This window comes from Pristiophorus japonicus, chromosome 7, assembly GCF_044704955.1.
Source record: "Pristiophorus japonicus isolate sPriJap1 chromosome 7, sPriJap1.hap1, whole genome shotgun sequence".
Taxonomy (NCBI): Eukaryota; Metazoa; Chordata; class Chondrichthyes; family Pristiophoridae; genus Pristiophorus; species Pristiophorus japonicus.
The window spans coordinates 220,899,751-220,926,593 of record NC_091983.1 but is presented as its reverse complement, the minus strand read 5'-3'; the positions used below and the strand labels follow the sequence as shown (position 1 = coordinate 220,926,593).

General features: G+C 46.5%; 1 protein-coding gene across 4 annotated transcripts in view; it reads right to left on the bottom strand.

Annotated features, from left to right (window-relative positions):
• Positions 1-26,843, bottom strand: part of LOC139267472 (cullin-9) — a 293,931-nt gene that overhangs the window by 187,874 nt on the left and 79,214 nt on the right. For all 4 annotated transcript variants that reach the window (XR_011593911.1, XM_070885833.1, XM_070885834.1 and 1 more), the window contains exons 4-6: positions 25,159-25,677; positions 9,358-9,499; positions 1,379-1,569 (exon numbers count right to left, since the gene is read on the bottom strand). Coding sequence is in view for 3 of the 4 variants with exons in the window: in XM_070885833.1 (XP_070741934.1) it covers positions 1,379-1,569; positions 9,358-9,499; positions 25,159-25,677 (852 nt within the window). In the remaining variant the exon portion in view is untranslated. The remainder of the gene's footprint in view (positions 1-1,378; positions 1,570-9,357; positions 9,500-25,158; positions 25,678-26,843) is intronic.

Genomic DNA, 26,843 nt, shown 5'->3' with positions numbered 1-26,843 from the left:
ACAATCAGCCGTGATCCTCACTTCTGATCATCATCCAGTAAGTCTGCTGCAAAATGTGTACATTAAAGGATCAGGTGAAGACAGCATCAGGCTCGACTGTCCCACAGCATAATATTCTGCCAGCACCACTGAACAGACTCACTTCAAACACAATCAGTGAGTCCCCATGGATTCACAACCCAATGCAAGTTATACACAGGGCCGCAACAATAACTTCATCGCCATAACCTTTTGTGTACTCAGATACCAAAGTCCAACCCAGAAACTGTGAAACCAGCCACTTTGGTGAGTGACTCACGGAAGACATAAAAGTCGAAGCTCAGGATCTATTTTCCAGAAAAGAAAGTGGGCACCTGGGTATATAAACGATTAAATAGTATGGTAAAGACAAATCCAGATTACTACATCAAATTTATTCAAGAAAATAGGACCACAGAAAACATATGTAAATTAATGAAAATTAAATTTAAATTTCGGACAATCTTCTTTACTAAGACTGATGAACATTTAGATAAGGTGCCAGGCGGAGTAGCAGAGATACACTGCAGCATGGGATAGAGCACTCGGGCTCACAAAGAGACAAACACTAAGTGCCGATGAGCGAGACCTTTATTGCATCGAGCTCATCCTCCCACTGGAACATTCATTCCCCTGATCACAACATGAAACTGCCTCTTGGATGTTTCCATTACCCGTTCCAGGTGTAGGGAAAGAGCTTTAATGGTCAACATGACATGTTGGGTGTGCAACACAGGTTCAGCAGACTGATTCCTGGGATGGGGGAACTGTCCCATGAGGAGAGATTGAGTAGACTAGGTCTATATTCTCTACAGTTTAGAAGAATGAGAGGTGATCTCATTGAAACATAAACAATTCTTACAGGGCTTGACAGGGTAGATGCAGGGAGGATGTTTCCTCTGGCTGGGGAGTCTAGGACCAGGGGTCACAGTCTCAGAATAAGGGGTCAGCCATTTAGGACTGAGGTGAGGAGAAATGTCTTTGCTGAGGGTGGTGAATCTTTGGAATTCTCTGCCCCAGAGGACTGTGGAAGTCCAGTCGTTGAGTAAATTCAAGACTGTAATCGATAGAATTTTGAATATTAAGGGTTCAAAGGATATGGGGGACAGTGCAGGAAAGTGGAGTTGAGGTAAATCATCAGCCATGGTCTTATTGAATGGTGCAGCAGGCTCAAGGGGCAAAATAGCCAACTCCTGCTCCTAATTCTTATGTTCTTAGGACCTTTGCACATCCTTGGCTTTGCTTATGAATGTCAGAATATCTCATTATATCAGGCACGTGTGTTGTACATGCATGTGTAGACACAGCCAGAGCTCGCATCTTAAACCCACCCCCACACGCCATCCTTCTGCTTTCTGACCTGATCCTCCAGGTTCTGCCTGAAGATGTCAGCTGCCTCCTGCTGCTGTTTCGGTTCCAACTTCTTGATGAAGAAAAGCACCTCCCACCATTCTGAGCGGCTGAGAGAAGAGGAATCTTCAGAAATGCTCTCGGATAGATAAGGCAGAGAGTATAACCCACCGGGGGGCTTATGGAAAAATGTCTGGGCAACTGAAAAACAACATTTTTTAAAAACCACGTGAGATATGCCCACCACCTTTGAAAAATGAATGAATCAGCATAAAACCAGTCTTCTAGATAGGACAATTCATTTTCAAGTTTATAACGGGAATTCACAACATTAATTCATCATGCAAAAGGGTTTAAATACAGAAGAAACAAAAAGAAAAATCTGAAGATGGATGGATGGACAGGACTGTGTCACCCAAAGGAGACCCAATGAAACAGACAATATAGACCAAGATCAAATAGTAACGAGATTTATTTCAGGGGTGAGAAGGGCGAGAAGAATAAACTTGCATTTACATAGTGCTTTATCAGTCCTCCAGACATCTCAAGGAGATCCACATCCAATTACTTTTCCAGTCACTTATGTAGGCAAATGTGACAACTAATTCGTACACAACAAGGTCTCACAAATGAGATGAATGATCAGTTAATGGTTTCCGAGACGGCTGAAGGCAAAATGGTGGCCTGAACTCGCCCTTCTTTACATAGCTCCATGGGATCTTTTATGTCCACCTGTCTATCTCATTCGAAATACAGCAGCTCCAACAATGCAGCACTCCTTCAGTATTGCACTGTCAGACAGTCGGCCTATGTTACGGGCTCAAATCTGCAGCTTGATGTCACACCCATCGGACTCAGAAGCGAGCGCGCTAATGAGCCAAGCTGACAATTTGAAGGCAGTTAGATGAAGGTAAGATTTGTCAAAAAGGGACAGGTTTGTTGAGCCTAAGGGTCTTCCCTTACTCCTAAGAATTCTGAGTACAGCAGGTGGTGTCCAATTTAGAGTGACTGCAGTCATCACAAACTGGATGGCCGATAACCCAGACCCCTGCAGTTCCACATGTGGTGCTGGAGCTGTGCCCAAGAGTCTTTTAACAACCATTCCATCAATAATTTAAACAGTGACCTTGGTTTAGGGCATGCTCTCAACATACTTTTTTTTTAAAAAAAGACTTTGCTATTTTTGCTTTGTCCCCTCCCTTGCTGGATATCCAGCACACTCCAGTGCCTCTTCCAAATGGCTGCACTTCATGTGAAAGCCCACAAAATGAGATGAATGATCAGTTAATGTTTTCAGAGGTGGCTGAAAGCAAAATGGTGGCCTGAACTTGCCCTTCTTTGCATAGTTCCATGAGATCTTTTATGTGCACCAGAACATAAGGTTATTCCATCATGGGAGCAAACACACTGAAGCCCCATTCTGACTTCACCTGACATTTATATAAGCATTCAGAAGAATGAAAGGTGATCTTATTGAAACGTATAAGATTATGAGGGGGCTTGACAAGGTGGATGCAGAGAGGATGTTTCCACTGATGGGGGAGACTAGAACTAGAGGGCATAATCTTAGAATAAGGGGCCGCCCATTTAAAACAGAGATGAGGAGGAATTTCTTCTCTCAGAGGGATGTAAATCTGTGGAATTCACTGCCTCAGAGAGCTGTGGAAGCCGGGTCATTGAATAAATTTAAGACAGAGATAGACAGCTTCTTAACCAATAAGGGAATAAGTGGTTATGGGGAGTGGGCAGGGAAGTGAACCTTAAGTCCATGATCAGATCAGCCATGATCGTATTAAATGGCGGAGCAGGCTCGAGGGGCCGTATGGCCTACTCCTGCTCCTATTTCTTATGTTCTTATTGGCTGACTGGATAGGCACAAAGGGAATGCTGAGCCGTATACAGAGCACGAAGGCTTGCCTCGCCCACGACTGAGATTATCTCAGCACAAACTACAGATGGAACCGGAGAACTTGCTGGTCTGCTTTGGCTCAGCCATTTGCTAAATAAACACACAAGTGGATTTGAGCTTCTGCTCTGATCATCTCCTGTACAGTACATTATTTCAGGGTCAGAAGGGAAGACAGTTTGTTCCCAGCCTGAAGATAATGGAATTCTAATGGGCTCCGAGGTAGTGCTTAAGAATTGCACATCTTAAAGACAGAATAATAGATTCATTCATGGCTCAATTAACTTGACATGTCCTTTATTTATTCATTCAATAGTTTTGCAAGTATGGGAGCAATCACCCAAAATAGATGTAGGAGTTGAATGAAACAATCATGTGTCATGCAGGAAGGAATTTGGGAGTTATTGGGGGGAAAAAAATCATTAAAACTCAGCTGAGAATATAGATGCAGCAACAGTGAAGTACAGTGCAGTATTGCTCATCATACCACTGGAGTATTAGGTTGCATATGAGAAGGTGCAAAAAAGATCACATGTAGCAGAACTCAGGAATCAAAGTTATGAGGAAAAGTTAAGGAAACTGGGTTCGATCCTGTTGGGAAAGAGACTGAGGTAACTTAATACAAGTTATGAAGAGGATTGTTAAAATTGGTCCAGACAAAGTACTCACATTGACAAAGGTTTAAAAACGAGCACATCATTTTAAAATTTAAGAAAAAATAATTTACAGTAAACAGCATAAACAGGCTCAAGACAATAGGTAGGTTCCTAGAGAAAGCAGGAATCGAAGAAAGGCAGGAATTCGGATTGTCGATAACAAATAGGCTGGTCCCTGAGAAACGATGCTGGAACCACCATTCAGTGAGAGACACTGCTGGAATGACCAGTGAGGTAAGATGACCGGTGAGGTAAGATGACCGGTGAGGTATGCTGTTGTCAGGAGGCTGGTGGAAGCGCTATGGAATCGAGAACACTCGAGTCAAAGGCAGAGTTTCGACTGAGGAGATCTTCAAAGTGCTCCTTCCATCGGGCCCTGACTGCCTCGGTGTCCTTGATGAGTGTTTCCCCGTTCTTGGCCAGGAGTGGGGTAGGGCCTTGGGTGTTTGGACCGGAGGTGCCCTTGCCTACAGCAAAGAATCCTCGCATATCGTGGCTGTCGGCCAGCTGCTGTATCTCCTTTGCTTTCTCCATCCACCACCTGTTCTTTAGGTCCCGGGTTTTTTTTGTTGGACCTGAGTCTTGAGCCGTCTGTAATGTTGTTTTGCAGCTCCTGAGTTGGGTTGTCGTTTAAGGCTCAGAAATGCTTTGCGCTTGCGATCTATTAGTTCTTCAATCTCCTGATCATTTTCATCAAACCAGTCCTGGTGTTTTCAACTCCATCCCGCAGTATGCGACCCGTCACCAACTCAGTGAAACTCCAACGTTGCACGAGGTAGGCAAAGCCATAAAACAGCTCAAGAATAACAAAGCTACGGGTGCGGATGGAATCCCTGCTGAGGCGCTAAAGTGTGGAGGAGAGGCGCTGTTGGTGCAGATACATGACCTCATCTCTCTCATCTGCAGGGGGGAGAGCATGCCGGGAGATCTCAGAGATGCAGTGATTGTGACTATTTTTTAAAAGGGGACAAGTCCGACTGCGGCAACTACAGGGGAATCTCCCTGCTATTAACCACTGGGAAAGTTGTCGCTAGAGTTCTCCTCAATTGTCTTCTCCCTGTGGCCAAGGAATCACAATGCGGATTTCGTCCCCTCCGGGGCACAACAGACATGATCTTTGCAGCGCGACAGTTGCGGGAAAAATGCAGGGAGCAGCGCCAGCCCTTATACATGGCCTTTTCCGATCTTACAAAGGCCTTTGACAGTGTCAACCGTGAGGGTCAATGGAGCGTCCTCCTCCGTTTCGGATGCCCCCAAATGTTTGTCAACATCCTTCGCCTGCTTCACGATGACATGCAGGCCGTGATCCTTACCAATGGATCCATTACAGACCCAATCCACGTCTGGACCGGGGTCAAACAGGGCTGCGTCATCGCTCCAACCCTCTTCTCAATCTTCCTCGCCGCCATGCTCCACCTCACAATCAACAAACTCCCTGCTGGAGTGGAACTCAACTACAGAACCAGTGGGAAGCTGTTTAACCTACACTGCCTCCAGGCCAGGTCCAAGATCACCCCAACCTCTGTCGTTGAGCTGCAGTATGCGGACGACACCTGCGTCTGTGCATATTCAGAGGCTGAACTCCAGGATATAGTCAACGTATTCACAGAGGCATATGAAAGCATAGGCCTTATGCTTAACATCCGTAAGACAAAGGTCCTCCACCAGTCTGTCACCGCCGCACAGCGCTGCCCTTCAATCATCAAGATCCACGGCGCGGCCCTGGACAATGTGGACCATTTCCCATATCTCAGGAGCCTCTTATCAACAAAGGCAGACATTGATGCAGAGATTCAGACATTGATGCGGCCTCCAGTGCGCCAGTGCAGCCTTCGGCTGTCTGAGGAAAAGAGTGTTTGAAGACCAGGCCCTCAAATCTACCACCAAGCTCATAGTCTACAGGGCTGTAGTAATACCCGCCCTCCTGTATGGATCTGAGGCATGGACAATATATTGAAGGCACCTCAAGTCGCTGGAGATATATCACCAACGATGTCTCCGCAAGATCCTGAAAATCCCCTGGGAGGACAGGAGCACCAACATCAGTGTCCTCGACCAGGCTAACATCCCCAGTATTGAAGCACTGACCACACTCAATCAGCTTCACTGGGCAGGCCACATAGTACGGATGCCAGATACGAGACTCCCAAAGCAAATGCTTTATGCGGAGCTCCTTCATGGTAAACGAGGCAAAGGAGGACAGCAGAAACGTTAAAAGGACACCCTAAAATCCTCCCTGGTAAAGTGCGACATCACCACTGACACCTGGGAGACCCTGGCCGCAGACCGCCCGAGGTGGAGAAAGTGCATCCGGGAGGGCGTTGAGCTCTTCGAGTCTCAACGCAAAGAGCATGAAGAGGCCGAGCACAGGCAGCAGAAGGAGTGCGCGACAATCCAGCCTCACCGACCCCTTCCCTCGACGAATGTCTGTCCCACCTGTAACAGGGTCTGTGGCTCTCGTATCGCACTGTTCAGCCATCAAAGAACTCACTTTGGGAGTGGAAGCAAGTCTTCCTCGATTCCGAGAGACTGCCTATGGTGATGATGATGAGGAAGCGCTATTCACAACGGCCCTTGTGATACGCTCCTGCTGTTCACCTACTGTAGGCTGAAACCCTGTAATAATACCCGCCCTCCTGTATGGCTCAGAAATATGGTCTATGTACAGTAGACACCTCAAGTCACTGGAGAAATACCACCAACGATGTCGCCGCAAGATCCTACAAATCCCCTGGGAGGACAGACACACCAACATTAGCGTCCTCCACCAGGCCAACATCCCCAGCATTGAAGCACTGACCACATTCGATCAGCTCCGTTGCGCAGGCCACATAGTCCGCATGCCAGACACGAGACTCCCAAAGCAAGCGCTCTACTCAGAACTCGTCCACTGCAAAAGAGCCAAAGGTGGGCAGAGGAAGTGTTACAAGGACACCCTCAAAGCCTCCCTGATGAAGTGCGACATCCCCACCGACACCTGGAAGTCCCTGGCCCAAGACCACCCTAAGTGGAGGAAGTGCATCCGAGAGGGCGCTGAGCACCTCGAGTCTCATCGCCGAGAGCATGCAGAAATCAAGTGCAGGCAGCGGAAAGAGCGTGAAGCAAACCAGTCCCACCCACCCTTACCCTCAACGACTATCTGTCCCACCTGTGACAGGGACTGTGGCTCTCGTATTGGACTGTTCACCTAAGGACTCATTTTTAAGAGTGGAAGCAAGTCTTCCTCGATTCCGAGGGACTGCCTATGATGATGATGAGGCTTAAACTCACACTTGTCAGTTATCTAACAAACAAATGTTCGAATATTTGTTCTTGAAATTCAGGTAACACTTTATTTGCAGTATTCATTACCCATCCCTGGTGCCTGCGGGATAGTCACACGGAGGGCAGACCTGGTAGGGGTGCCAAGCTCCGCCCTGAAGGATATTAGTGACCCAGTTGAGTTTTTGCAACCCCTGGCAAGCTTTCACTGTCATTTTCCTGGTGCCAGATTAATTGAACTCAATTTCATTTGCCACGGTGGGGTTTACACACACGTTTGGGTTGCCAGCCACACTGCGTACAGGGTTGCATAAAATTATAATATTTTACAGCACAGAAACAGACCATTCAGTCCAACAAGTCAATACCGATGTTTGTACTCCACATGAGCCTAATCCCACCGTACTTCATCTCACCCAAACATATCCTTATATTCCTATCTCAATTAAATCGCAGGCAGTCCCTCGAAATCTCAGGTGACTGCACTCCAATACAGGAATTACAGTCTCTGTCACAGGTGGGACAAGACAGTGGTTGAAGGAAAGGGTGGGTGGGACTGGTTTGCCGCACGCTCCTTCCGCTGCCTGCACTTGTTTTCTGCATGCTCTCGGCGACGAGACTCAAGGTGCTCAGCGCCCTCCCGGATGCTCGTCCCATCTACGCTAATCACCTCAGCCACTCGTACCAAGTTCCACACTCTGAGTAAAGAGCCACCATCGGTTTAGTGGATGAAGGCAGCGTCTAGTGTCAGAACATCCTGTGTGTTTCACCACTTGCCCCACATTAGCTGACATAAGTTGGGGAAGCAGTAGGTATTTTACAATTGGCTGCAGAGATCCTGAGCTAGGAAGGGGTAAAATCAGTTACAGCTCCTGTGCCTGCTCGCTATCCGCTGACTCCTGCTGGGAGCTACCTTCATTAGGATGACACTAAGCTGGGTGGCAGTGTGAGCTGTGAGGAGGATGCTAAGAGGCTGCAGGGTGACTTGGACAGGATAGGTGAATGGGAAAATGCATGGCAGATGCAGTATAATGTGGATAAATGTGAGGTTTCCACTTTAGTGGCAAAAACATGAAGGCAGAATATTATCTGAATGGTGACAGATTAGGAAAAGGGGAGGTGCAACGAGACCTGGATGGTATACAGGTACAGCAGGCAGTGAAGGCGGCAAATGGCATGTTGGCCTTCATAGCGAGAGGATTTGAATATAGGAGCAGGGAGGTCTTACTGCAGTTGTACAGGGCCTTGGTGAGGCCACACCTGGAATATTGTGTACAGTTTTGGTCTCCTAATCTGAGGAAGGACATTCTTGCTATTGAGCGAGTACAGCGAAGGTTCACCAGACTGATTCCCGGGATGGCAGGACTGACATATGAAGAAAGACTGGATCGACTAGGCTTATATTCACTGGAGTTTTGAAGAATGAGAGGGGATCTCATAGAAACGTTTAAAATTCTGATGGGACTGGACAGGTTAGATGCAGGAAAAATGTTCCCGATGTTGGGGAAGTCCAGAACCAGGGGCCACAGTCTAAGGATAAGGGGTAAGTCATTAGGACCGAGATGAGGAGAAACTTCTTCACTCAGAGAATTGTGAACCTGTGGAATTCTCTACCGCAGAAAGTTGTTGATGCCAGTTCGTTCGATATATTCAAGAGGGAGTTAGATGTGGCCCTTATGGCTAAAGGGATCAAGGGGTATGGAGAGAAGGCAGGAGAGGGGTATTGAAGTTGCATGATCAGCCATGATCTTATTGAATGGTGGTGCAGGCTCGAAGGGCCGAATGGCCTACTTCTGCACCTATTTCCTATGTTTCTATGTTTCACAAATAATGCCCGGTGGGAGCAGCATCAGCTTCAGCTGCAGTCCCCTTCAAAACCCATTCGCCTCCCAGCACCACCTCTCTGGGCTCATGTGAAATGGACACACATGGCGATGCTGCTGGTGTCCCTGGGACCCTCTCTCAGCATGTCGCACCTAAGTGATAGAAAGGGAGAAAGATTGTTGGTCGGGGGAGGGGAAAGGAAAGGAATTCTGGAGAGCCAAGAGATGCTCTGCAGGATCGATGGTACAACCTGGCACACACTGCTGTATTCCGTCTTCTAACACACTCCTATGTTGCTGCTGGTCATTAGAAAAGATTGATTTTATGTGCTCACACATTTACCTGTTGTTAGTTTAAGGTTTTCAGCCAAGGAAGAAGCTTTCTCCTGCGATTCCTTCTCCACTTGTCCGCTTGATCCATCCCCAATGATCTCAATCATGTGCCAGTGCACCCAATATGTCCTGTTCAACTGATGCCAGAACACCTGAAAATAAAGAGGAATATGGTCGAATAAATTGAGAGGAAAGGTCCAGTCATTTCTCCCCCTTCTTAACCATCCAAGAAAATGCTTAGGGTATCAGCGCGAAAGAATGAAAAACAGCCAAGTCTTTAATCCCCGAGTTTATCATTTCAGGTCTGTCTTGTATAGATTAAATCTCGTCTACCTTTATTGAAGCATCCATCACTTTGCAATCACTTCTCTATTTGTTGCAGTCTGAGCCCAAATGTCCCAGATACGTTTCCTCACAACTGTATACACTCTCCATAGGCTGATGAGTAGACACACACGAGTAAGGAAAGGCTGAAGCTCCAGAATATAGCATCTCATCGGTTAAGCAGAAACATTAATACAACCAGGGAAGAGAAATTCCAACAACTTGGTCCCTTTGTTTTTATATAACACCTTTAATGTAGTTCAACGTTCCAAGGTGCTTCACAGGAATATTGAGATTAAAAAATTGACACAAGCCGCATAAGTAGAAATGAGTGCAGGTGACCAAAAGCTTGGTCAAAGAGGTATGTTTTAAGGATCGTCTTGAAGGAGGAAAGAGAGGTAGAGAGGCAGAGGTAGAGAGGCAGAGAGGTTTAGGCAGGGAGTTCCAGAGCTTGGGGCCTAGGCAACAGAAAGCACGGCCACCAATGGTTGAGCGATTATAATCAGGGATGCTCATGGGGGCAGAATTTAAGGCGTGCAATTAACTATACTTCTTGGCAAGTCTGCTTAACAATACAGCAAGATCAAACAGCCATCACTGACATCAACCTGAACAAACTCAAGGTTCAAAATGTAATGCTCGGCAACACAGATCATCACTTGTCTGCATTCCGGCCAACAGCAGCTTACTTGAGATTCACAATGCAACACTGGCACTTCAGGCATTGGCTCTGATGCACTGCAAGCACCAGAGTGCTGTATATGTGATTCTCTGGGGCTGCCGAGGCTGTGCAACACTTTCAGCTGTATGGCTCAGTGGGTAGCACTCTCGCCTCAAGAGTCACAAGGTCGTGGGTTCAAGTCTTCAAGTCCTACTCCAGAGACTTTAGGGAGTGCTGCACTGTTGGGTGGAGCTGTCTTTCGGATGAGATGTTAAACCAAGAGTAGTCTGCTCTCTCAGGTGGACGTAAAAGATCCCATGGTATTATTTCGAAGAAGAGCAGGGGAGTTATCCCTGGCGTCCTGGCCAATATTTATCCCTCAATCAACAAAAGAGATTATCTGGTCATTATCTCATTGCTGTTTGTGGAAGCTTGCTATGCGCCAATTGGCTGTTGCGTTTCCTACATTACACTTCAAAAAGTACTTCATTGGCTGTAAAGCACTTTGGGCCATCATGAAAGACATAAATACAAGTTTCTCAGTATAGTTCTTGTTTGCCGTTGTGCTCTGCTGGTATGACAACACGAAGACAGACATTTATACAACGGAATTCAGTTAGGTTTCTTCCAGAAGTTCCACAGAAAACTCATTCCGGTTTAGGCTTTTAAAAGTCTTGTTTTGTCTTTGAACAGCTGGACAGTAGTTCTCCGAAGTGGACTTTGTCCTTGGTGATCAGGAAGCATGCGGTTACAGCGATCACATGGCCTGAACCTGAGTTACGGATTTTACAGCCCCATGCGTTTGCTGTTCTAATCTCTCCAATAGTGAAACACAAGGCTATCATTGTATCGGCTAAAGGTGCCACCATATATAACAAAGTAAAACAATGAAGAATGAAACTGGTGTGATAGTTACGTACACATTATTATGCAGCACTTTCTGAAGCAGTGGCCAATTATCATAAGGTGGCCATTCGGCCCATCTTCGAAAGAGCGCTCCAATTAGTCCCACTCTCCTTTACTTTCCACATAGCCTGGAATCTGCACCCTTTCAACTATTTATCCAATTCCCTTTTGAAAGGGGGTTCTGCAGGGCTCGGTACTAGGTCCCTTGTTTTTTGGGGTATATACATCAATGATTTAGACTTGAATGTAGGGGGTAAGATTAAGAAGTTTACAGATGATACTAAAATTGGCTGTGTGGTTGATAATGAAGAAGAAAGCTGTAGACTTCAGGAAGATATCAATCAACTGGTCAGGTGGGCAGAACAGTGGCAAATGGAGTTCAATCCAGAGAAGTGTGAGGTAATGCATCTGGAGAGGGCTAACAAGGAAAGGGAATACACATTAAACGGTAGGACACTGAGAAGTGTAGAGTTACAAAGGAACCTGGGAGGGCATGTCCACAGATCCCTGAAGGTAGCAGGCCAGGTAGATAAAGTGTTTAGAAAGGCATATGGAATACTTGTATTCTATGCTTTGGCTAATAAAGGCAAGAGCAGGAAGGTTATGCTTGAACTGTATAAAATACTAGTTTAGCTACAGCTAGAGCACCGCATGCAGTTCTGGTCACCACATTACAGGAAAGATGTGACTGCACTAGAGAGGGTACAGAGGAGATTTACGAGGGTGTTGCCTGGACTGGAGAATTTTAGTTATGAGAAAAGATTGGATAGGCTGGGTTTATTTTCTTTGGAATAGAGGATGAGGATGAGGGGAGACCTTAATGTGGTGTATAAAATTATGAGGGGCCCGAGATAGAGTGGACCTATTTCCCTTAGCAGTAGGGGTCGCCAACCAGGGAGAATAGATTTAAAGTAATTGGTAGAAGGTGTAGAGGAGAGTTGAGGGGAAATGTCTTCACCCAAAGGGTTCCAGGGGCCTGGAACTCACTGCCTGAAAAGGTGGTAGAGGCAGAAACCCTCACCACATTTAAAAGATGCTTGGATGTGCACTTGAAGTGCTGTAACCTGCAGGGTTATGGACCTAGAGCTGGAAAGTGGGATTAGGTTGGATAGGTCATAGAAACATAGAAAGTAGGTGCAGGAGCAAGCCATTCAGCCCTTCGAGCCTGCACCGCCATTCAATATGTTCATGGCTGATCATTCAACCTCAGTACCCCATCCCTGCCTTATTTCCATACCCCCTGATCCCTTTAGCCGTAAGGGCCACATCTAAATCCCTTTTGAATAAGTCCAACGAACTGTGGCAGAGAATTCCACAGGTTCACAACTCTCTGGGTGAAAAAGTTTCTCCTCATCTCGGTCCTAAATGGCTTATCCCTTATCCTTAAACTGTGTCCCCTGGTTCTGGACTTCCCCAACATCGGGAACATTCTTCCTGCATCTAACCTGTCCAATCCCGTCAGACTTTTATACGTTTCTATGAGATTTCCTCTCATTCTTCTAAATTCTAGTGAATATAAGCCTAGTTGATCCAGTCTTTCCTCATATGAGTCCTGCCATCCCGGGAATTAGTCTGGTGAACCTTCGCTGCACTCCCTCAATGGCAAACACGTCCTTCCTCAGATTAGGAGACCAAAACTGCACACAATAACTCAAGTCGTGGTCTCACCAAGGCCCTGTACAACTGCAGTAACACCTCCCTGCCCCTGTACTCAAATCCTCTCACTATGAAGGCCAACATGCCATTTGCTTTCTTTACTGCCTGCTGTACCTGCATGCCTACCTTCAATGACTGGGTACCATGACACCCAGGTCTCGCTGCACCTCCCCTTTTACTAATCTGTCACCATTCAGATAATAATCTGCCACCATTCAGATCTGCCTTCCTGTTTTTGCCACCAAAGTGGATAACCTCACATTTATCCATATATTGGGCCCAAGTTTCCACACAATAAAAAACGGGCGCCCCTCCAAACTGGGCACCCGTTTTTCGCGCCTAAAAAAAATTGCGATTCTTGAGTGTTCTGCAGCTGCTTGTCTGCCTGGCGCGGCGCCCAGGGGGGCGGAGCCTACACTCGCGCCGATTTTATAAGTGGGAGGGGGCGGGTACTATTTAAATTAGTTTTTTTCCTGCCGGCAACGCTGCGCGTGCGCGTTGGAGCGTTCGCGTACGCGCTGTGTGAAAAAACATTGGCACTCGGCCATTTTTGTAGTTCTTTGTAGCTGTTTAATTTTTGAACATTTTTTTAATAAAAGCACATTGCCATCAGCACTTGCAGCCTTCTCACTGTCTCCTCCCTCCCCCCCCCCCCGCCACGGGAAGGAACAGGCGCCTCCTCCCCCCGCCGCGGGAAGGAACGGGCACCTCCTCTCTCTCCCACCCCCCCCCCCCCCACGGGAAAGAACAGGCACCTCGCACCCCCCCCCCCCGCGGGGGAAAGAAAGGGCGCCCCCTTTCCCCTCCTCCCTCCTCCTCCCCCCCCGTGGGCAGAACAGGCGCCTCTATCCCCCCGCCGCGGGAAAGAACGGGCGCCTCCTCTCCTCTCTCCTCTCCCCTCCCCTCCCCTCCCCTCCCCTCCCCCCCCCGCCGGAAGAACGGACGCCTCAGGCTGACTGCGGCATTCTCCGTGCCTGAAGCACTTTCACACAGGTAGGAAGATGGTTTATTTAATCTTTTCTTATAAATGTTTATTCAGGTTGGATTTGTTTGTATAATATTTGTAGAAGTATAAATAAGGATTTATTATAGAATTTAATGACTTCCCTTCCCCCCCCACCTCGTTCTGGACGCCTAATTTGTAACCTGCACCTGATTTTTTAATGTGTAGAACAGGTTTTTTTCAGTTCTACAAAAATCTTCACTTGCTCCATTCTACTTTAGTTTGGAGTACGTTTTCACTGTGGAAACTGAAATCAGGTGTCAGTGGCCGGACACGCCCCCTTTTGAAGAAAAAATTCTGTTCCAACGTAGAACTGTTCTACCTGACTAGAACTGCAGAAAAAAAAATGTGGAGAATTGCGATTTCTAAGATAGTCCGTTCTCCACCAGTTGCTCCTAAAAATCAGGCGCAAATCATATGGAAACTTGGGCCCATTATACTGCATCTGCCATGCATTTGCCCACTCATCGAACCTGTCCAAGTCCCCCTGCAGCATCTTAACATCCTCCTCACAGCTCACACTGCCAACCATCTGCAAACTTGGAGATATTACATTCAATTCCTTCGTTTAAATCATTAATGTATATTGTAAATAGCTGGGGTCCCAGCACCGAACTCTGCGGCACCCTACTAGTCACTGCCTGCCATTCTGAAAAAGGACCAGTTTATTCCCACTCTTTACTTCCTGTCTGCCAACTATCCACGTCAATACAGTACCCTCAATACCATGTGCCTTCATTTTGCACACTAATCTCGTGCGGGACCTTGTCAAAAGCCTTGAAAATCCAAATACACCACATCCACTGGTTCTCCCTTATCCACTCTACTGGCTACATCCTAAAAAAACTCTAGATTTGTCAAGCATGATTTCCCTTTCATAAATCCATGCTGACTTGGACCGATCCTGTCACTGCTTTCCAAATGCACTGCTATTACATCTTTAATAATTGATTCCAACATTGTCCCCACTACTGATGTCAGGCTAACCGGTCTATAATTCCGCTTTCTCTCTCCCTCCTTTTTTAAAAAGTGGGGTTACATTAGCTACCCTCCAGTCCATAGGAACTGATCCAGATCCATGGAATGTTGGAAAATGATCACCAATGCATCCACTATTTCTAGGACCACTTCCCTAAGTACTCTGGGATGCAGCCCATCAGGCCCGGGGATTTAGCAGCTTTCAATTCCATCAATTTCCCTAATACAATTTCCCGCCTAATAAGGATATCCTTCAGTTCCTCCTTCTCACTAGACCCTCGGTCCCCTCGTACTTCCGGAAGGTTATTTGTGCCTTCCTTAGTGAAGACAGAACCAAAGTATTTGTTCAACTGGTCTGCCATTTCTTTGTTCCCCATTAGAAATTCACCTGAATCTGACTGCAAGGGACCTACATTTGTCTTCACTAATCTTTTTCTCTTCACATATCTATAGAAGCTTTTGCAGTCAGTTTTTATGTTCCCAGCAAGCTTCCTCACATACTCTATTTCCCCCCTCCTAATTAAACCCTTTGTCCTCCTCTGCTGAATTCTAAATTTCTCCCAGTCCTCAGATTTGCTGCTTTTTCTGGCCAATTTATATGCCTCTTCCTTGGATTTAACACTTTCCCTAATTTCCCTTGTTAGCCATAGTTGAGCCACCTTCCCTTTTTTATTTTTACGCCACACAGGGATGTACAATTGTTGTAGTTCATCCATGTCTTTAAATGTCTGCCATTGCCCATCCACTGTCAACCCTTTAAGTGTCATTCTCCAGTCTATCCTAGCCAATTCATGTCTCATTCCATCGAAGTTACCTTTCTTTAAGTTCAGGACCCTAGTCTCTGAATTATCTTTGTTGACCGGTGTTGACATGATGGGCCGAAATGGCCTCCTTCCGTGCTGTAAATTTCTATGATTCTAAGTCATGGACAGGTACAGAAAATAATCAAAATGGCTAATGGATTGCTGGCCTTTGTATCTGGAGGACTAAAATACAAGGGGATAGAAGTTATGCTGCAGTTACGCAAAACCCTGGTTAGAGCACACCTGTGTTCAGTTGTGGGCACACCTCAGGAATGATATATTGGGCTTGGATGGAGCACAGCGTAGGTTTACCAGAATGATACTTGGACAAGGGTTAAAATAAGATTTTTTTAAAATTCATTCATGGGATGTGGGTATCGCTGTCAAGGCCAGCATTTATTGCTCATCCCTAATTGCCCTCGAGAAGATGGTGGTGAGCCACCAGTCCGTGTGGTGAAGGTACTCCCACAGTACTGTCAGGAAGGGAGATCCAGGATTTTGACCCAACGACGATGATGGAACGGTGATATATTTCCAAGTCAGGATGGTGCCTGAAGAAAAGGAGTCAATAATAATGTTAGCTAGCATGGGAGCTGTATTGTGGTTGAGTTGTCAGAAATTGAGTGGCGAGGAGTTTGAGGGGGCAGGAGGTGGATTTCCGAGAGATTTATGAATGCAGAGGGGGCATGGGGAAGATATGGAGGAACAATGCGATTTCGATTTGTAATAATGCTGTGTGTCCATGTGGTGTTCAGGAGGGTAACAGAACCTATGTGGTGTCGTGTGCTCATACTGATGCTACTCATGAGGAGTCTTACCACCTCAAACTTAAACTCATGCTGGTTATTTTTCTGATGACCAACTTCATATCCTCCATGAGGGAAGGTGGGGGGGGGGGAAAGAGAAGCAAGAGGTCAGCGGGATGCCTTTGAACGTTTGGCCTGACAATGGAGGACTGCACCAAGTCAACCCTCTCTGGCAAACTCAGAAATCAAATCAAAATGATTGAATGCCAACAGTACACAGTTCTTACCCCTTCCTTAAAAATAAAAACACCTCTGACCCATCGCTCCTCTCCAAATATTGCTCTCACCCAGGTCCTCATGTGCTTCAATAGTTTCCAGCCACTCTCTCGCACTACTACCTGCTCAAGCCCCCCCAGTCCGGCTGCGATCGTACTCACAGCACCCCAGCGGCCCTGGACACAACCATGAACGGTATGCTCTGTGACCGTGACGTGTTATTCCTCAGTGCCCTCACCGCACATTCCTCCTCTGTGGTCTAGTCTAAGTTATCTAAACTTAATATAACAGAATTGTGTCCCTACAAGAGGAGTGTACGCACGACATAGGGCAAACACAAACCCCGACCTGGATGGATTGCTAAATAGCCAATCAGATCATAGGCAGTCCCTCGAAACGAGGATGACTTGCTTCCACGCCCAAAAAAGGATCACCCAAGTAATGTGCTGGGTTTCGGTTTAGATCAGATACCAATCTAACCACAAAAAACGCACATTCCCCATCCCGTTTGGAAGTGCTTTGCCTCCTCTGGGCAACTGCCCAGTGACACTACTGAAAGCACAAGCTCACTGTTCGAAGAATCCCCATCAGATGGCATCACATGCTGGGAGTATTCCTGAGAGTCCTCTCCAAGCGAGACACCAGTGTGACTGTGGCAGTTAACAAAACATTGGCAAAACTGCGCCCGACAAACACACTTTCCTCCTGATTTTCCTTTTCCAACTCCCTGTTCTACAATGTCACCTTCACCAGACAAGAGAAACAGGCAAGTAACTGAGCAAAGGGATCTTCCCTAGCCTGCTGCTCCAGGCTTAGCTGATATCAGTCAGATCAAAAGGAATTGCTCTGAGCTTTAAAATGATTCTTTCAATATGAAGCACTGAATCTATGGCATGTTTTCAGAGCACTGTAGATGTGAATTCAGGATGATCTTTGATCACCTCATTACACTGCCATGGCAGAGATGACATGGCTGGTAGTGCACAGTATTAATCAGACTCAGTAAAGTTTTGAATAAATCCTCCTTTGAGTGCTGCGTGCAGGCCGAGGTTATTTATTGACCGTCACTGTGTTTGCTTTGCCCGATTTACCATTTTCCAAAGGGTCCTTTTGGTCATGTCACACAACAAACTGTTTCTCTCTCCACACACTCTGCCTGACCTGCTGAATGTTTCCAGCATTTTCTGCTTTTATTTCAGATTTCCAACATCTGCAATATTTTGCTTTTGTAAACTTGTTTTTTTTCCACCCTGCTTTTTACGGCTGAATTGTGGAAAAGTGGAAAGTGAAGTCAATAATTGTGGTTCTTGCACTGTGACCTTTCAGAAATCTCACTCGCTTCTCCCTCAGTGAGTTTACCTGGTGACTAGCTATATCATACAGAGCAATAAGGCCCCACACTCAATCTCCAGTCTATGCCCAGTTAGCAGTTGTTTTACAGAGGCTGATGGACGAGTGCAATTGACTGACCAAGGAGACAATGGAGGAAGAGACTATGGAAAGTTGTAAGCGAGAATTGGGTATGTTAGCGTTTGCTGGCATGGACTAGTTGGGTCGAATGGCCTGTTGCTGTGCTGTAAATTCTATGTCGTTCTACACAAGGGTGTGGCCAATGCTTTTGGAAGCAGCTGGAGGGATCACAGTCTTGTCTGCTCCTGTTTTTCCACATGTTCTCTCAGTACAGCACAACGATTGGCAGTAGTGCCCCTGGGGAGGGAGGTCAGTTAAGGCTAACCTGTTAACATCCATGATCGCCTCACACATCACCAGGCACCTGTGAAACTGTATCTCAGCAAGGAATCAATGAATTCAGGAGAGGATGACATAAATTGCACTTCTGATGGGATATTTTGCCTTTACTTTGGTGCTTTGCTGGTTATGGATCCATTGTGGTCACTTAACAACAGTCGCATTGTTGCCAGAGGTCATAAAAACATAAGAAATAGGAGCAGAAGCAGGCCATACGGCCCCTCGAGTCTGCTCCACCATTTAATATCATGGCTGATCTGATCATGGACTCAGCTCCACTTCCCCGACCGCTCCCCATAACCCCATATTCGTTTGTGTCTATTTCTGTCTTAAATTTATTCAACGTCACAGCTCTCTGAGGCAGCGAATTCCACAGATTTACAATCCTCAGAGAAGAAATTTCTTCTCAGTTTTAAATGGGCGGCCCCTTATTCTAAGATTATGCCCTCTAGTTCTAGTCTCCCCCATCAGTGGAAACATCCTCTCTGCATCCACCTTATCAAGCCCCCTCATAATCTTATATGTTTCAATAAGATCACCTCTCATTCTTCTGAACTCCAATGAGCAGAGGCCCAACCTACTCAATCTTTCCTCATAAGTCAACCTTCCTCATCTCCGGAATCAACCAAGTGAACCTTTTCTGAACTGCCTCCAAAGCAAGTATATCCTTTTGTAAATATGGTCACCAGAGTAACTCTGGAAGCACAGGTTTAGTTAGGCTTGTGACTGAAGCTGAAAGGCCACACCACCTCCTGATTCTGGCATTGTTGGGAGAATGGCGCAGAACTGAACTTCTTCAATGAACTGGAGCCAAAGGTGCGTTTCTTTAAGGAGAAACGGTTCATGATAAAATGGGGAGACACTCCGATCTGGATTCAAGGCTCACAACACGCCCCGCTGTTGCGATGAAGACAGACATCATCTTCTGCAGATGGAATCTCGCGAAATTCTCTGGACTCTGGGGAGGTACCATCGGATTGGAAAGCAGCTAATGTAACGCCTCTGTTTTAGAAAGGGAGCAGACAAAAGGCAGGTATAGTTTAACATCTGTAGTGGGGAAAATGCTTGAAGCTATCATTAAGGAAGAAATAGCGGGACATCTAGATAGGAATAGTGCAATCAAGCAGACACAACATGGATTCATGAAGGGGAAATCATGTTTAACTAATTTACTGGAATTCTTTGAGGATATAACGAGCATGGTGGATAGAGGTGTACCGATGGATGTGGTGTATTTAGATTTCCAAAAGGCATTCGATAAGGTGCCACACAAAAGGTTACTGCAGAAGATAAAGGTACGCGGAGTCAGAGGAAATGTATTAGCATGGATAGAGAATTGGCTGGCTAACAGAAAGCAGAGAGTCGGGATAAATGGGTCCTTTTCAAGTTGGAAATCTGTGGTTAGTGGTGTGCCACAGGGATTGGTGCGCCACAGGGATTGGTGCTGGGATCACAACTGTTTACAATATACATAGATGACCTGGAAGAGGGGACAGAGTGTAATGTAACAAAATTTGCAGATGATACAAAGATTAGTGGGAAAGCAGGTTGTGTAGAGGACACAGAGAGGCTGCAAAGAGATTTAGATAGGTTAAGCGAATGGGCTAAGATTTGGCAGATGGAATATAATGTCGGAAAGTGTGAGGTCATCCACCTTGGGAAAAAAAACTGTAAAAGGGAATATTATTTGAATGGGGAGAAATTACAACATGCTGCGGTGCAGAGGGACCTGGGGGTCCTTGTGCATGAAACTCTTTTTGGACCCCAAAAGGTTAGTTTGCAGGTGCAGCAGGTAATCAGGAAGGCGAATGGAATGTTGGCCTTCATTGCGAGAGGGATGGAGTACAAAAGCAGGGAGGTCCTGCTGCAACTGTATAGGGTATTGGTAAGGCCACACCTGGAGTACTGCGTGCAGTTTTGGTCACCTTACTTAAGGAAGGATATACTAGCTTTGGAGGGGGTACAGAGACGATTCACAAGGATGATTCCAGAGATGAGGGGGTTACCTTATGATGATAGATTGAGTAGACTGGGTCTTTACTCGTTGGAGTTCAGAAGGATGAGGGATGATCTTACAGAAACATTTAAAATAATGAAAGGGATGGACAAGATAGAGGCAGAGAGGTTGTTTCCACTGGTCGGGGAGACTAGAACTAGGGGGGCACAGCCTCAAAATACAGGGGAGCCAATTTAAAACCGAGTTGAGAAAGAAATTCTTCTCCCAGAGGGTTGTGACTCTGTGGAACTCTCTGCCCAAGGAAGCAGTTGAGGCTAGCTCATTGAATGTATTCAAATCACAGATAGATAGATTTTTAACCAATAAGTGAATTAAGCGTTATGGGGAGCTGAGTCCACGGCCAGATCAGCCATGATCTTGTTGAATGGCGGAGCAGGCTCGAGGGGCCAGATGGCCGACTCCTGTTCCTAATTCTTATGTTCTTATGTTCATACAAGGTTGATAGACAATAGACACACATTTCACAGGTGTCAGTTACTGCAAAGGCATAGAAAAGTCTCAAATCTTGCTCTGCATTGGTATCGGTCAACTTTAAGCTCAAGTCAAGCAAGTCAGACTGGGTAGAATCAGTCTCAAGCAAGGAATCGGAAAAAGAAACAGTAAAACCAGCCACAACTCCGTGAATTGAAAACATGCCAATACAATAGTTATTAAACATACAGAAAACTCTTTGCAAAAGACCAACACACAAACTTTTTCCCAATTTTTCCTGACAACAGGAGAAGAGAATCACAGTGTGGTTCTCAACACGACTGGGAAGATCAGCTGATCAACATGCCCGCTATAAGACATCAGCAGAGCAGGTCTCCAGTCATCCTGGTTGGCACTGGACCAAGACCTAGCTCTGTCAAGCCCGTGTGGTGGCTGGTGTGCAATGGTCACCACACGTTAAAAAAAATCCACACACAGGCATCTTCCAGTCCCTCAATTGGAGTTCAGGACTGGAACATTGAGTCCTTCATTGAAACATCTGTGAACTCATGTGGAAGCAAGTCATCCTTGCTCGAGGGACCACCTATGAGGATGATAGGACACCAAACTCGAAAAGGAACAGATGGCTCTCTCTCAATCTGCTGGCAATGTACCTGAAGTATGGTTTTCCCCTCGATCTTCTCCTGTCCTGGAGGCACTTGTGACTTAGTTTAACATGCACCAGTCACCCTCCTGTACCTCACGTGGCCACTCTAGTCCCCCAAAGGAGGTCTCCAGCTGAGCCCAATACTCTCCTCGATTGACCCAGAGACGAGAACTTTCCAAAAGAGATCATGGAACAATGATCAAAGGGGGAAGCATGGCTGATTGCTCCTTTCACCAATTCAAGGGTGCTGAGGCCAATAGGACCAACGATGTGTTCGCAAGAGTGGAGGGCAGAGAAATCAAGGGCAAAAATCAAAAAGGGCCACATTACAATATAAGGACAAAGAGTGCTAAAAAAACAAGCCTGAAGGCTCTGAGTCTCAATGCAAGGAGCATTCGTAATAAGATGGACGAATTAACTGCGCAGATAGCTGTTAACGGATATGATGTAATTGGGATTACGGAGACATGGCTCCAGGGTGACCAAGGCTGGGAACTCAATATCCAGGGGTATTCAATATTCAGGAAGGATAGACAGAAAGGAAAAGGAGGTGGGGTAGCATTGCTGGTTAAAGAGGAGATTAACGCAATAGTAAGGAAAAACATTAGCTTGGATGGTGTGGATTCTGTATGGGTAGAGCTGCGGAACATCAAAGGGCAGCAAACGCTCGTGGGAGTTGTGTACAGACCACCAAACAGTAGTAGAGAGGTTGGGGATGGCATCAAACAGGAAATTAGGAATGCGTGCAATAAAGGTACAGCAGTTATCATGGATGACTTTAATCTATGTATAGATTGCGCTAACTAAACTGGCAGCAATACTGTGGAGGAGGATTTCCTGGAGTGTATAAGGGATGGTTTTCTCGACCAATATATTGTGGAACCAACGAGAGAGCAGGCCATCCTCGACTGGGTGTTGTGTAACGAGAGAGGATTAATTAGCAATCTTGTCGTGTGAGGCCCCTTGGGGAAGAGTGAGCATAATATGGTAGAAATTCTTCATTAAGATGGAGAATGACACAGTTAATTCAGAGACTAGGGTGCTGAAGTTAAAGAAAGGTAACTTCGATGGTTGTGACGTGAATTGGCTAGGATAGACTGGCGAATGATACTTAAAGGGTTGACGGTAGATAGTCAATGGCAGACATTTAAAGATCACATGGATGAACTACAAAATTGTACATCCCTGTCTGGTGTAATGTGGCTCAATAATGGCTAACAAAGGAAATTAGGGATAGTGTTAAATCCAAGGAAGAGGCATAGAAATTGGCCAGAAAAAGCAGCAAACCTGGGGACTGGGAGAAATTTAGAATTCAGCAGAGGAGGACAAAGGGTTTAATTAGGAGGGGGAAAATACAGTATGAGAGTAAACTTGCAGGGAATATAAAAACTGACTGCAAAAGCTTCTATAGATATGTGAAGACAAACGTAGGTCCCTTGCAGTCAGATTCAGGTGAATTCATAATGGGGAACAAAGAAATGGCAGACCAAATGAAGAAATACTTCACTAAGGAAGACACAAATCACCTACCGAAAATATGACGGGACCGAGGGTCTAGCAAGAATTGGGAACTGAGGGAAATCCTTATTAGTCAGGAAATGGTGTTCGGGAAATTGATGGGATTGAAGGCCGATAAATCCCCAGGGCCTGATAATCTGCATCCCAGAGTACTTAAGGAATAGTAGATGCATTGGTGGTCATTTTCCAACATTCCGTGGACTCTGGATCAGTTCCTATGGACTGGAGGGTAGCTAATGTAACCCCACTTTTTAAAAAAGGAGGCAGAGAGAAAACAAGGAATTATAGACTGGTTAGCCTGACATTGGTAGTGGAGAAAATGCTGGAATCAATTATTAAAGATGTAATAGCAGCGCATTTGGAAAACAGTGACAGGATCGGTCCAAGTCGGCATGGATTTATGAAAGGGAAATCATGCTTAACAAATCTTCTAGAATTTTTTGAGGATGTAATTAGTAGAGTGGATAAGGGAAAACCAGTGGATGTGGTGTATTTGGACTTTCAAAAGGCTTTTGACAAGGCCCCACACAAGAGATTTATGTGCAAAATTAAGGCACATGGGATTGGGGGTAATGTACTGACGTGGATAGAGAACTAGTTGGCAGACAGGAATCAAAGAGTGGGAATAAACGGGTCCTTTTCAGAATGGCAGGCAGTGACTAGTGGGGTACCGCAAGGTTCAGTGCTGGGACCCCAGCTATTTACACTATGTATTAATGATTTAGACGAAGGAATTGAATGTAATATCTCCAAGTTTGCAGATGACACTAAGCTGGGTGGCAGTGTGAGCTGTGAGGAGGATGCTAAGAGGCTGCAGGGTGACTTGGACAGGTTCGGTGAGTGAGCAAATGCATGGCAGATGCAGTATAATGTGGATAAATGGGTCCTTTTCGGGTTGGAAATCGGTGGTTAGTGGTGTGCCACAGGGATCGGTGCTGGGACCACAACTGTTTACAATATACATAGATGACGTGGACGAGGGGACAGAATGTAGTGTAACAAAATTTGCAGATGACACAAAGATTAGTGGGAAAGCGGGTTGTGTAGAGGACACAGAGAGGCTGCAAAGAGATTTAGATAGGTTAAATGAATGGGCTAAGGTTTGGCAGATGGAATAAAATGTCGGAAAATGTGAGGTCATCTGCCTTGGGAAAAAAAAACAGTAAAAGGGAATATTATTTGAATGGGGAGAAATTACAACATGCTGTGGTGCAGAGGGACCCTGGGGTCCTTGTGCATGAAACCCAAAAAGTTAGTTTGCAAGTGCAGCAGGTAATCAGGAAGGCGAATGGAATGTTGGCCTTCATTGCGAGAGGGATGGAGTACAAAATCAGGGAGGTCCTTCTGCAACTGTATAGGGTATTGGTGAGGCCGCACCTGGAGTACTGCGTGCAATTTTGGTCACCTTACTTAAGGAAGGATATACTAGCTTTGGAGGGGGTACAGAGACGATTCACGAGGCTGATTCCGGAGATGAGGGGGTTACCTTATGATGATAGCTTGAGTAGACTGGGTCTTTACTCGTTGGGAGTTCAGAAGGATGAGGGGTGATCTTATAGAAACATTTAAAATAATGAAAGGGATAGACAAGATAGAGGCAGAGAGGTTGTTTCCACTGGTCAGAGATACTAGAACTAGGGGGCACAGCCTCAAAATACAGGGGAGCCAATTTAAAACCGAGTTGAGATGGAATTTCTTCTCCCAGAGGGTTGTGAATCTGTGGAATTCTCTGCCCAAGGAAGCAGTTGAGGCTAGCTCATTGAATGTATTCAAATCACAGATCGATAGATTTTTAACCAATAAGGGAATGAAGGATTATGGGGAGCGGGCGGGTAAGTGGAGCTGAGTCCACGGCCAGATCAGCCATGATCTTGTTGAATGCGGAGCAGGCTCGAGGGGCTAGATGGCCTACTCCTGTTCCTATTTCTTATGTTCTTATGTTCTTATGTTCTTATGTTCTTATGTTCTTATGTTCTTATGTTCTTATGTTCTTATGTTCTTATGTTCTTATGTTCTTATGTTCTTATGTTCTTATGTTCTTATGTTATGTTCTTGCTCAAAGCAACATATCACTGGCATGTTAAGCATGTCCTTACCTGCACAGGGGGAGTCCCATCATTGCTGTACCTAAACTCTCCTTCGTCTCCACAACTGACTTGTTCATAATCCTCCAGCATTTTCACAGTCATGCCCGCCTTCAAGTTCTCCTGTATATATTCCACATAACTGCTCCGGCTGGCAAAGTTTGAGCGGGTTTTATAAGCGGTGGCTGTTTTTTTCCGTGGCTGGGGTATCAGTAGGCTACTTGTGGCCATGCTCCGTGGCTGGAATATCGATTTAATGTTCCTGGGCTGTTCTTCGCCCATCGACACCGTCGTGTGATCAGGTTGTTTATTCCGGTCCCAGCCCATGACACGGACTAATTCAGAAATCAGGTTCGCCATCGCCATGGTAAATTCAAACTCACGCAGCAGCCGGGTCTGTTCGGGCACATGCAGGGTCGTGCAGTCCTGCCGCTCTCCACTTACATCTTGCCCACTGTTATTTAACTTGTCCATCAGCGAGGTGACACACAGATAGCGTTTTACCAAAGAAAACAAGAGTTTCCCGGGAATCTGAAATGGGCGAAAAACCAAAGAGAATGAATGACAGGATATACGCGGTTAACGCTATATTCACTGCTGATCCCACCAGTCAGGATTGTGGAATTCAGCCCAGTTACATGATGTGGCTGGTGCCAGAGCAGCGACGGCAAAAGGTAAACCGTGCCTGCTTGAAATGAAATGCAACTTCCATTCCTGGCCACGAAAGGGATGCATTTGTTCAGGATACTTTCTACGAGTCATCAACAACTTTTTGAGCGCACTGAACAAAGAAAAACACCGCAAGGCACTTCACAAAGGAACGGACGTCAAGCCAATAGGGCCATTCGCAGAGATGACCAAAAGCTTGATCAAAGAGAAGAGTCTTGGAGGAAGAAAGAGAGATGGAGAAAAAGGGGTTTCGGACAGAATTTCAGAATCTGGGGCAGGGCACTGAAGGCATGGATGCCGATGGTGGGCTGAAGAGTCACGGAACTGAGGTGGATGGGGGCGTTGGGAGAAAGGGTGAGATAGGGCGAAGGAAAGAGGGTGAGAGAGGGGGAAGGAGAGAGGGTGAGAGAGGGGGAGGGAGAGAGGGTGAGAGAGGGGGAGGGAGAGAGGGAAAGGAGAGGGGGAGGGAGAGAGGGAAAGGAGAGGGCGAGGGAGAGAGGGAAAGGAGAGGGCGAGGGAGAGAGGGAAAGGAGAGGGGGGGGAAGAGAGGGAAAGGAGAGGGGGGGGAAAGAGAGGGAAAGGAGAGGGGGGGGGAAAAGAGAGGGAAAGGAGAGGGGGGGGGAAGAGAGGGAAAGGAGAGGGGGGGGAAGAGAGGGAAAGGAGAGGGGGGGGAAGAGAGGGAAAGGAGAGGGGGGGGAAGAGAGGGAAAGGAGAGGGGGGGGGGAAGAGGGGGAAAGGAGAGGGGGGGAGAGGGAAAGGAGAGGGGGTGGGAGAGGGAAGGGGGAGAGGGAAAGGAGAGGGGGGGAGAGGGAAAGGAGAGGGGGGGAGAGGGAAAGGAGAGGGGGGGGAGGGAAACGAGAGGGGGGGAGAGGGAAAGGAGAGAGGGGGAGAGGGAAAGGAGAGGGGGGGGAGAGGGAAGGGAGAGGGAAAGGAGAGGGGGGGGAGAGCGAAGGGGGAGAGGGAAAGGAGAGGGGGGGAGAGAGGGAAAGGAGAGGGGGGAGAGGGAAAGGAGAGGGAATCTCTAGGAT